This window comes from Centruroides sculpturatus, unplaced genomic scaffold, assembly GCF_000671375.1.
Source record: "Centruroides sculpturatus isolate CEXI.00-Female unplaced genomic scaffold, Cexi_2.0 scaffold12, whole genome shotgun sequence".
NCBI lineage: Eukaryota > Metazoa > Arthropoda > Arachnida > Scorpiones > Buthidae > Centruroides > Centruroides sculpturatus.
Window position 1 is genome coordinate 289556 of NW_019384438.1, and position 13146 is coordinate 302701.

At 33.3% G+C, this 13146-nt stretch overlaps 2 protein-coding genes across 2 annotated transcripts; one reads left to right on the forward strand and one right to left on the reverse strand.

The window, feature by feature from the left end:
* Positions 1-2673: 2673 nt before the first annotated feature.
* LOC111620012 (nucleoredoxin-like protein 2) lies at positions 2674-3312 on the forward strand. Its single transcript, XM_023361849.1, has 2 exons — positions 2674-2990; positions 3073-3312. Exons 1-2 carry the CDS (start codon positions 2701-2703, stop codon positions 3209-3211), a joined length of 429 nt encoding a protein of 142 aa, XP_023217617.1. The 5' UTR covers positions 2674-2700; the 3' UTR covers positions 3212-3312.
* LOC111620011 (phospholipid hydroperoxide glutathione peroxidase, mitochondrial-like) lies at positions 3281-13146 on the reverse strand. The gene is made up of 6 exons (XM_023361848.1): positions 12182-13146; positions 11277-11368; positions 11060-11207; positions 3624-3760; positions 3473-3557; positions 3281-3403 (listed from the first exon to the last, which is right to left on the reverse strand). Exons 1-6 carry the CDS (start codon positions 12188-12190, stop codon positions 3356-3358), a joined length of 519 nt encoding a protein of 172 aa, XP_023217616.1. The 5' UTR covers positions 12191-13146; the 3' UTR covers positions 3281-3355.

Below are 13146 nucleotides of genomic sequence, written 5' to 3' on the forward strand. Positions count from 1 at the left end.
GTATTTTAACGTCAGATAAATTTTCTAATGCTGTAAGTAGGGATGTCCCGATACCACAAAAGTATCTATATCGGTATCGGTCTTAAAGTATCGATACCGGCCAGTATCGACATCGGCTGTAAATATTGCCGGATGTCATTGTTCACTCTGTCATGTCACCTTCCGGATGTTTTTACTGCTGAAAAGGCACATTGTGCATCTTTTTGCGTGGTGAATACGTTCTAAAGAACACCGTGTAAAAAAATCTCATAAAAAATATATTGTACTCGTACATGATACATGAATCCCGTAGAAAAATGTTCGATAGGATACACAACTTCGATGGAACGAAAAAATAATCAATTTACAAAAGAAACACGAGCTTTTTTTATTCTAACATCGTTTATCGTTAACATTAGGCCCATCAGTGGCCAAGCAGTTCCGTTCTGTGAACACTGGGAGTTAAGTCATGGATTCACGCCTTGCCAGGACAGGCTGGCCACGTACGGTTTTCCGGGTTTTCTCCACCTCTGTAACGCCTGAATAGGGACCTTAAAAAGTCTTCCCGGAAGGCATCCCCCTAGGCAGATCGCCTAAATGTTGCGTTGCCGTACTTAATAAAACAAACAAACAAACGTTAACATTATTTATACGTAACTATAGTAAACTCAAGGTAGCGTAGGAAACAAAATCGGCATACAACATTCTCCGACGTACCGTACATTGTGTAGGCTACTGTACTGTGCTTTAAAAGATAAATTAACTCTTGGCTTTAACAAAAAAGTAACTTTTTTAAAACAATAACACAATTTCAACGAAAAATTAAATATAAAACTTTTCAAATAAACTGTTTTCCCCATGTAAAAAAATCGATCGCATAAAAAAGGATTAGTTTTGTTTTGTCGACCACATTATTTCAAAATCGCGTAAAATTAGTGTACTGTACTCGTTACAATGAAGACCCCAGAGCAAAAATTTATAGTTTGTTACTAATATCTAGTTTAGAAGTCAGTACGTCAATCAGTAGCCTACTTCAGTTTAAACTCGCAAGATGTCTTATTTTGACAAAAGAAGCCCCAGATGTAGTCCTGTTAAATTGGCTCTGTGCTACTATTATACACGGGATAGGAGTAGATAAGAAATCGTTGGTTGAAAAGGTAAAACAGTGTCTTTACATTGACAGTTCTTTATTGTATTCAGATTTTACAAATATCGCTGAAAACAAGTAGGCCTACTGTATATGCAAATTTTAGCTCATTTTAAATATGCAAGTTGATTAACAAACAAAAGTACTGCATAATGTTAAACTAAATATTTATTTATAAATAGTAATCAAAACTGCAAGCATATATAGACTCTGGAAATGAAGTTTGACGTAGGCCTAATACATTTATTGATTTTTGGTAGTTAATATTTTGTTATATGTTTAGCTTAACCGAAAATAGTGTAAAATTTCATTTCGGTTTCTGATTCATCTTCAAAATCTGGTTCCGGTCGGAGCTTACTTGTTTGTGAAAAATGTAGGGATTCCAGATCAGATACCGGAGGAAAGGTATCGATAATGGTATCGGTATCGAAAGTATCGGGACGTCCCTTTTGGAAGTATATTTTGTATATAACATGACAAACGACACCTGTCGTCTTATTTTTGCTGAATAAGTTGCCGTATTTCCAATTCTAATCCGATTTATTTCATAGATATAAAACGTCGTTTAATCGTATCTATTCACGATGTAAAGATTTACACCATGTTTTCATTGCGATTTAGATCTGCCTAAATTAGTCTAACGAATAAATGCAATAAAATCTAACTAAAATGTAAGTATATCAGAACACTATTAGGCTAATAACATATGCTCCATCCTGTATCGTATGTCCTGATGGAGAAGCACTAAATTTTTAACAAATTGTATTTGAGAGTTTGATAGTGGAATAAATTGCGCATACTATTTATGTATGCAAAACAATAAACATGATATTTGGTCCCAGATTGATAGCTCTGGATGCACTGGGAACGGTTGGAGACGGTATCGAATGGTGTCCATACAGCCCCAACTTAAACCCTTTAGACTTTGCAGTATTGGAGACAACTACAGATAGTTTGCCTTTTCACTGGAGAATTTTTGAAAAAAAAGGAAAGTTTTTATATTCTTCTCGAATTTGATCCTTGTCTCTTTATCTATTATCAGGCAAAAATAAATATATTATACTCGTATATATTAATTAATTTATTAAAAGTTTAATATAATAATTCCTGTAGTAGCCCTTGGTATCATTGCTGCTAGTTTTTGCCATAGTCGTTCCAGTTTTACTTTCAAATCCCTCGAGCATTATTATTATTCGTTAGCTAGTTTTAAAATAAAACTAATAATATAATGATGATTCTAAGTCTAATTTTATTATCTGAATTTTCATCCTTTATTTTAATTTTCTCTTGACAGAAATTGTAAAAAGTTTTATATCACTATGAATAAATTAGTAAATATATCACAAGAGAATAATTGGTTTTAACGCGAATCGCTAATTTAAATCTTAAAAATTGTTCAGAATAATGTAAAAATATTCTAATTCTTAACATGGGAGCAAAAAGGGTGCAAAGAGAACGTCATATGAAATTAATATTAAATATTACACTATACGCTTAATCTTTACTTGTAAACTGTACAAACATAAACCCTATAGAAAATGAGATTTAATTTTTGTTTTTTTACAATTTCAGTCATGAATATCATTAGTGGATCCTTAGTTAAGAGAGACAAATCTCAAATTCAGGTAAATGACGCTTTAGCAGATGCGGAAATAATAGGTTTCTATTTTTCTGCTCATTGGTGCGGACCTTGTCGTGGGTTCACTCCCCTCCTGGTTTCCGCTTACGAAGAAATGAAAAAATTAAACTATAAATTCGAAGTCGTTTTTGTATCATTTGACGAGAATGAGGAATCTTTATTTGATTATATGAAAGAAAGCCACGGTGATTGGTACGCTCTTCCCTACGGTTCTACAGATACCGAGTAAGTCAATTCTTTTGTAAAATATATATATAGACTATTTATATAAAACAATGAAACATTAATTATTTATCTCATAACATAGGAAATTAAAAAAACAATTTAACATCGAAGGCATTCCAACATTAATCATTCTCAAGAAAGATGGAACTTTAGTAAACGACGACGGCGTAGACGATATTGAAGCCAAAGGAGCAGAAGCTTATAAAGACTGGATTAAATGAATATCGTAAACTTTATTAACGGAAATTATAAATTACATAAATAAATCGAGAAATATTATCTTTCAATACCTTCTGTTTAATAAAAATATTTTTAAATTCCATGTGTATTGTGTCAACAAAAAACATCCTAAGATCCATAATAGATCATAAGTTACTCTTTTCAATGTATTTCAAAATATCTGGTTCGATATCCTACAAAAAGCATAATATTAGTCGAAATACTTATTATTACTGCTAATATCAATCATAATTAATTCTTACCAGTGGTTGGTAATTAGGTGGATAACGAGCAACCGGTTGTCCATTTTTATCCACCAGAAATTTTGTGAAATTCCATTTAATAGAACTGAAAAAGAATGTATAAATTAAAACTTATTTTAAACAATTGCTTCTGTATTTAAGACCTACTTACTTGATACCCTGTTTAAACTTCAAATATTTCCAAAGAGGATGAGCATCGTCTCCATTAACATCAATCTTACTAAACATATCAAATTGGATATTATATTTTTTTATAAATTCTTTAATATAGGATTCATTCTCCGGTTCCTATAAATAAATCGTAATGTAAATTATTTGTTTTTATTTATTTACCAAATCGACCTAATTACAGGTCTGTTTAGTATACAAAGAATATACAGTAATATAAAAATTAAAACATAAGTTTGTATACATGCATACAAAACATTTGAATTGAATTTAAATGTAAGGACAATTTTCATATTAATTTTAACGTTCATTATTAAATATCTTGAGCAGTCAGTGACTACCAAAACTGTCGCTTAGAAATGAACAAATCTAGTCGCCGTCCAAAGTGATTATAAAGTACTGCAAGTTTATGAACAGATATATTTTGAGTAATATTAGATTTATACCAAGGAAATCTAAAGTAGTTCCTAAGTAGATAAAGGTACTTGAAGATGTAATTGTTCTAACAAAGCAGCAGCTTCGATTTCAGATTGTAACAAAGACCTTAAAAATTACCAACATTGAATACAGCATTACAAAGTTCATTAAAGGTGGTAAATACATTTCAGCCTTTTCTTGATTTAACATAAATTTCCTTCTACAATATCTTCTAATACGGTTATTAACTGATTATACTCTATGTTTAATTGTCATCAGTCGTGTATTACAAATCACTAGCGCAAATATTGATAAAATCTTCGAATAAACAAGAGCTAAATACAAATTTTTAGTACATTTATTTTCGGACATAGTCTCAAAAATCTAAAAATTATTCCTAACGTTGTAGGTATCTTTTCCACATGCACTGTAAAAGAAAATCTAGTATCATAATATACCCGTAGGTCTCTAATATTCTCAACTCTGGATACTTCATATCCTGGTATGTAGTAAACTGCAAAAATCTGTGAATGTAACTTGACAACCTCATTATATTACACTTCTTATAATTCACACTCCAACAATGAAGTTTCAGCCAGTCATTTAAACTATCAAGAGCCCTCTGGCTCTTGATAGTTTAAATGACTGGCTGAAAATTTTTACATCTTGCATCGTTTATATAACTTTAAGTCATGAGACAGATACCTGCCTAACAGCTTGGTCAGATCATTTATATATATGATAAACGAAAGCGACCCTAACTGAGAACCTTGCGGAACTACAAAGCTGGAATGTTTTCGAAAAATACGTCATAATTGCAGAACTGAGAGGTGACAGAGATATGCAAATGATTAAGTCTACATACACATCGGGTCATGTGGTGCCCAGTTTCGGACTATAGGGGAATGAGGCTCAGCGGGTAACGGGACCCACCTGTTTTTGGCTAAACGGTTCAGAATTTTCAATTCCAACAGATACTTAGCAGTTGCAGAGCCAACTTCGAATTCTAGATATGATGGCTGTTCTGTGCATATGCTTGATTGTTGGGAAAAAACAGTTTTGTGCATCTTTCTTCTAATTAGAACACTATCATTTGTTCGACTGTAAGTACACTTGTATATGACTTATTGTTTCAATAATATATATTAATGCTAACTATTCTCTCAACTATTAAAATACATATGAAGAAAAGATTTCACTTTATTCCTTTGTATCTAATCAAGGTTAGAAACATGGGGTGATGGGGCTCAACGAGAATCAAATGATAATGAAGACGATGGCATAGATGCAAGCAATGGTAATAATACCTGCATCATCTATAGAGAATTTGCTGGAAACAAAGAATTGTGGTACAGATGTACTGTCTGTACTGCTTTTTTTAAACTCTTTCAGCCCTGTGGGCACTAAGAGGGCCTATTTTTGCAAGCCCATTATGGGTTCGGCCAGGTCCACAATGGGGTAACCTGATGGTGAGGGCCGGGGCCCGATCTATCCGAACGGACCACCCCCCTGAAAAATTCCTGGGGATTATTTGACCCGTCTGGATTCGAGCCCGGGTCCCCCGGAGCGGTAGGCTGCAACCTTGACCGCTCAGCCATCCGGCCTTGTTTGTACTACTTGGGCACATTCTGAATGTAGTGGGTTTGATTCTCCAGATGATTACATTTGTGATTATTGTATTGAGTGATTAAAGTTTTTAATTTAAAGTGCTTGAACTTATCATTAAACACACAAACTATTTTGAAAACAATACATATACAGGGTGTCTCAGTTAAACGTTTCAGAACTTCTAAGAGGGGTAGGGTGCATCCCGACGACTCGAAATCATATAGCAATGCAGGATCGGTAATGCTTTCCTGAAGCGGCGATGTAGTACTGTACAGTACACAGAAACATCACAAAGAAGACCGTAAGTGAATATTCGTTTTAATAATAAATGTACAAAAACAAAAGGAACATGGGTCAAAGAAAGCGTTCGAAGTTTCTTCCAATGACTGCAATGCAGACCTCACATCTACGACACATGGAATTCCGAACATTCTGGAACATCCAGGCTCATCTCGAATTTCTCCGGCAGCTACTGAGATTCTTGCAACCGGCTCCTCAGAATTGTCAAAGGGGGTGTCATAAACCAGTGTTTTCATATGCCCCCAGAAATAAAAATCAAGACATGATAGGTCTGGTGACCCAGCAGGCCAACGCACGAGACCACCACGTCCGATCCACTGTTGCCAAATGTGACGTCTACAACGCCATCTGCCGCGTCAGGAAAGCATTTCCGACCCCACATTGCTTTATGATTCCGAGTCGTCGGGATTAGGGTTTCTCAAACGGGATTCCGGGATCCCGGTTGTTTTTTTAACCCGGGAAATATCCCGGGAAATTTTTCTTATCCCGGGAAATCCCGCAAATTTCTTAAAAATTCACTTTTTTTCTTATTTTGTGTTAAGGTTGAGGAATTTTGCTAATAGAAAGCATAATTAACTCATAAACTGTCAGAATACATTTGTATTTATCAATTTTAAACCTACTTATTAGTTTCTTAAGTTTTTGCTCATTATAGCATGTCACAAATGGTCAATACATAGCTTACTTGTGTCATGACTCTCAAAATTCTTTACTTGTTGGAACCTGTAATATATGAAATAATAGTGCTTATGCTGTCTTAATTTTTAACCATGCCCAATAGCTTCGATAACGCGTAACACCATGTTGTACGATGTCTGTATGTACGAAGTTTTTCTTCATAAACCTGATGATCAAAGACAAACTAACTGACGAATTATTGGGCTATAAGCTTGATGTTTCTATTAAAGCAGTCGAAGTAGACAAATGAAGAATACTAGAGAGCAAAAGAAGTATTACAACCTCGAAAACGAACTCGAAATCTTCCAGGCTACAGGTGAAAAAACACATAATATCTGTCTTCTCTTAAATGCATTAAACACTATTCCAATCACATCAATTGAATCGGAAAGGGCATTCTCGGTGGCAAGACTTTTCATTACTAAAATAAGAATTAGAGTGAGTTATCGGAGTATTGACCATCTTTGCTTTTTAAAATCTTATAAAAGTTTGCAATATTTTGTATTATATTTTATTTAAAAAACGAAAATTACCTTCTAAATTAGAAGTTCATTTTTTTTAATTTTTAACTCAACTCAAAACATTTTTTTTTTTGTTGTTGTATGCAGTTTTCAGCAAACTTTAATTAATTTTTTTCTATTTGTGAAAATTTCTACGTTATTTAAAGGTAATTTTTATTATAGGCCTATAGACCTAACACAGCATTATTAATATGATTTTGGAGGTTACAGAACTTTAAAATTACTTTAAAAAATGGAAAATAATTATATCATTTGATTTCAAGATATTTTGTATACCTTAAAAATAATTAATTCTATCCCGGGATTTCCCGGGATCCCGGGAAACAGTTCACTTTTATTCCGGGATCCCGGGACAAGCAAAAGACCGGGAAATGAGAAACCCTAGTCGGGATGCACCCTACCCATCTTAGAAGTTCTGAAACGTTTAACTGAGACACCCTGTATAAAAAATTAATTCATATGCAAAAATTTAAGTTTTCTAGTTTTTTTATAAATCTGTAATAAAATACGTAATACGGGTATAATAATATATTAATTTTAATTAATTCAAAGTACGTTAAAATAAGAAAATAATGGCCCAATATGTATTTATATTTTAGATAATATAAGAGAAGCGGCGCTTTCACAGCTTCCATGGACGGCACGCCACTGGTGGGCCCCAATCATCTACTTCCCCCAAAGACCAACAGCCGGCTCGGGCCGTAATTGCTATCAGCGATGATTCGCGGCAGCCGAACTTTCGAAGAAGGATAGAAAATGCCTCTTCGAAATTGAAGACTGAACTGACGAATCATTAGCGAGATGAACTATTATCAAATATTTATTTTTTGCTTAAATTTTTATATCTTGTTAAATATATTGTAAAAGCTGGAATGTTTTCGAAAGATATGTAGCTACGTGCATTCCTTCGTAATGTTGCAATTTCACTTTTGAGGAGTGTATCATAGTAATTTCATAGTTGACATTCTGTTAAACTATTAAATATAAGATACTTATTTAATATTATCACATTTTTTATATGAAACATTATTGTCTTTATAAATTATACATGACTTATTATAGAAATTATAGCTTTAAAGCAAGTTTACTTACAGATATTAATAAAATCACATTTAACCTCAAAGATACCTAAAAGAGCTTTCCATAAGAACCTGCAGTTTTATTTCTACTGGTGTTTATTTATGAAAACTCCTACCAATGGCCGAGTGGATAAAGACATTGAAAACTGGTAACAAAAGGTAACTGAAAACTGGTAATAAAAGAAAGTTTTGTTTTCAACTGCACTGATTGCATAACTAGCGCTTACTGTCTCTCCACGTATCCTTGAAGTTATTTTGCCAACTTGTTTTTCTGCTCTGCATACTATTATCATTTTTGGCTTATGAACATTTGAAAGTTCAGTCTTATTAATGTTCCAAATTGCCTCTGTAAGCTCAACGAAAACCAGGATGACTTTAATCCCACGTCAAAGATAGCTGGTCGCGGATTTGCGCCTGACCAACGAGCTAGCCACGTGGAGTTTTCCAGATTTTCTTCGCGTGTCTGATACCTAAATAGGAGCCAGTTTCTCATACAAAGTCCTCCTGAGAGGCCCTTTCCCTTGACACATCGCCTTTGTATTACGTTGCCTTATTTTCACCAATCCAATCAATCGAATACAATTGATAAGCTGAACGGAAAATATAGTTTTTATATAAAATTACGTTAAGTTTTGCAACGTAATCGTCATAAGAAATAACTTTGGAATATAGATTTTTTTTTTCTAATCAAGATAATTACCAAATAAAATTTTGAACATTGAAACTAAATCTTCAAAATGGTCGATGAACTTTGTAATCGTGAAGATTACCTAAAATGTAGGTTTTCTAAATTTTCGTTTTGCTAAAATACTGAACTTATAAATATAATAAAAATCAGTTATTACAAAAAGTTTAAAGTTTGTGTTTATTCTTTATGCATTTTGAAATATTGTTATGTAATTACAACCAAACATCTTGCATTGGTAAATGTGTGATACATAAGAAGAGTCATCTGAACGCTACAATGGAGATATCCAACGTCATATACGTTGGATAGCTCCATTGTAATTACGACCAAACATCTTGCATTGGTAAATGTGTGATACATAAGAAGAGTCATCTGAACGCTACAATGGAGATATCCAACGTCATATACGTTGGATAGCTCCATTCATCTGACGAGAGCAAAAATGCCAAAACATATAGTAAATCTTGAATAAATTGTTTATGTACTGTACAGTTGTGAGTTTTTCGGCAAGATGAAAACATAGAAAACGTACATTTTAGGTAACCTTCACGATTAATTTATTGAAATTAGATGTCAATACGATCGAACCTCTAATAACGATCATCTCTAAACAGTGGCTATTTTTTCGGAATCTTTTGTTTTTTGCAAAACTTACAAAATAATCTGCAAACAGCCATCACATCCGAACAATGATCATGTTTTATCTTCCTGTCAGTGGCCATTAGATAAATAGTTATATAAATTATATGCTTACAATTATTTAAGTGCAGTTTTAACAAAAATAATAATAGCAGCATTGTCAACTTTGTGTAACTGTTATAGCGTCCTCCTAATTAGCACCAAACTCGTGAAGTTCCAACGAATACTTGCAAATGAATCGTCTTCATAAATATTAAATAGAGAATTCTTTAGTATCTATAAATTACTATACAGACTATACACAGTATATAAGATTTTGCATCGCACATACATATGTATAGTAAATATACAGTATATATGGCATTGTTATCACCAAATTTCACAACTTTAAGCTTGTACACTTTGTAGGTCTCATTATTAGAATACATATAATTCTTATTGTTTGCGATCCTTCTGTTTAGTGCCAATTTCAGAGGCGAACAAATGATGGCGTTAAATCAAGGTTTGACTTTATATTAATGAAGATAAATTCAATACGGGTATTTAAGCAATTTTTAATATATTTTATGAATCTTCCGAAAATATGTCAACTCTACTTATAATAATTCAGTGATCTCCAAACTTTTTTAATCGCGTACCCCTAAGACAAAAATAATTATAAGTTGTACCCCCTATAATATAATATATTGTATTACATTAAGGAAACTTGGCCCAAGTGGAGATCACAGCACTAATGTCGTGTAGGCTTAACGGTTGGCGGAGACAAAGCAATTTTGTCTTTTGCTCAGGCGATTCGGTTTTTCCGCAGGGGGTCAGCATAATGGGGCATAATATCACACCGGGATCACGTCTGAGGCGGATCTGACCCTGCTCCGGATTAAACCGGCTCAACTCTTTTCTCTTGTTCCATCGGAAATTTTCAACTTTTATGTAACTATTTCAAATACGTTTTTTAGTCGTGTCAAGCAACTCACCGACGTTATGTTTCATACGCAGTTCCCTCAGTGGAGACTGGACAAAATCTCAAACGCGGCTGCTTTTAACGAGGACTCCAATTTAAGACTTTTCCCAAGACTTTTCCCGTTTAAATGCCAGCTGATTTTATTTTATTATTCTTTTCTTTATTTTTTCGTTTACTTTCATTTAATTTCTTTATTACACTTCTCTTTTATATCTGACTTTTCATCATATTTTTTTTCTTTTCTCAACAATAAATCACTTATAATCTTTCATTTGTAACATATCAGTGCTCAAACTGTTCGCCCAGGCTAATTACATCTATAAACATCGTCTCGAGTTTCTTGACGTCACGACGAATTGCTAAGAATTGAAAACCCCAATTTATTTGCTTTATTCTGTTAACAACGCTTAATCATTTGTCTATATTGTAAATGCTATAAGTTAAATTATAAAAAGCATATAAGAGTTATTGTTCAATTTTAAACATAATAATTATATTTAAAATATAACCGTAATTCTTGTGTCTTACCTGATTTGCAAACTGATTGCATGGGAAACACAAAATTTGCAGACCGTGAGTTCTGTTATATTTCTCGTATAATGCTTGCAGTTGAATATAATTTGTGGGAGTGAATGCGCAATTAGATGCAGAATTAACAATTAAAACAACACGGCCCCTACAATAGAAATTAATGAAATAAAATGAGATATGCAAAAAGTTTTTAAATTTAAGACAACATGCAAACCTATATTTTTCCAATAAAACTTCATTTCCATTGATATCCACAGCAATAAATTCATATATCGATTTTGCATTTTTCCAATTATCCTCGGCGGCCTAGTATTAGATAAATATTTCGTAATTTACCTTAAAACAATATCATTATAATACGTTTCATAATGACGAATAAATACAGTTCTGAAACTCCAAATTAACATTAATCATAATTAATTTATCATATAATTGTAATTTTTCTATGATAATATTTAAGAATATATTAACCAAATATCTTACTAATGGGAATTACCTTTAGCTGGAATGGAGCTTTTCAACGCCATTTTAAAGTACTTACTGCAAAAATTAACTCGCTTATCGACAATACTAAAAATATCTGATATAAAACTTCACATAAAAATTTTCAACGCTATAATTCTTGCTTTCATTTTTTATGCCAGCCCTGTATGGCCTCTTGATTTTATTTTACAAATTCGAAAAATTTCATATTAATTATCTACGGAAATTATTCAAGCTTGAGAGAACTGTGCCAGGTTATTCTGTTAGAGCAGAAACAAATAGAATTCAACTATTTCCTTGCTTTTTAAAAAGATTAATAAGATTCTATTACCGACTTATAAATACAGATGATAATATAAAATTTTTACACCAAAATATGTATCAATCTGAATACTATGATACTCTTCTTGTCTAGTCTTCTGAATGGCTTGTGAGCACTAAGATTGGCTTTACCGCTAGACTTATTACACCACCACAGGACATTAAATTAGATTTAGAAAAACACTATTTTATTTTTAGAATGTATTTCGGACATGGAGTCCCTCGTCAGCTTTTTGTTACAAAAAATAATAGGAGGTTAACAATTTTTATAAAAAGACCGTGGTTGACAGAAATGAACAAAGAATGTGGACTTACATTTGACATGTGGATTCGATGTATGACCGTAGGGTCGGTGTCTCTTTGACACTACGTCAGGATGTGACACCACCGAATCTCGCAGGATTCGGAAATCGCGACTTTACGTCACGCGAGCGGTAGCGGTAGCGGTTGAGCGGTTGGATTTGGAGAGGTGAGGAGAGAGACGAGGAAGTGATTCACTCGGATTCCATATTAACTAACAATAACAATTTTAATTATAACAAAAGAAAATACAGATATACTCGATATCAAGCATGACTAACGTTCCCCTTAATTATTACTAGCCCGTTCAAGAGAGAGAGTTTACAAACGAATCTCGTGTTGATAAATACCTTGTAACTGAGTCGAAGATCTGTTAGTTATAAGATGACTGGATAAACCGTCGATGGAATGTTCGAGGTTCGATGAAATTGTTCTGGGTCTTGTTCGGTAACATAAACACTGCGGTGTGGAGGCACTGAGGTTTGGATATGTGTCAGATATCCTTAAAGAGGCACGGTCTTTTTCACGGTATTAATTCTTGAGGAGACGACTTCTGAGGACCACTCTTGAATTCTTGGGTTCCTTCTGGGTTTTTTCCACGAGGTCAGGAAGTTGCTGTTAAGGACCTAGCGTCCAATACTGGAATTTTATCGAACGTTCCGGGTGACGCATTAATGACTAGATTGATCCTCCTCAACAAGGAACCAAATCCGTGGAAAATAATTTTTATGGATTTTAGCCTAACTTGATAAAACGATCGAAGTTAGACGATGGAATTTCAAAATAATTAAAATTTAAAATAACACTTTATTGAGGGTCTGTTCGTCCCTCACAGATGCGTTGAACATTAATTAAAAGACTAAGCACGCGATAAAACAAAATTTCCCATTAAAACATGATAATGTTGATACAATAACATAATAATAAACTGAGGTTCTGGTAAAACAGTAAAGTCGTAAAAATACACATTGTTAAAACAA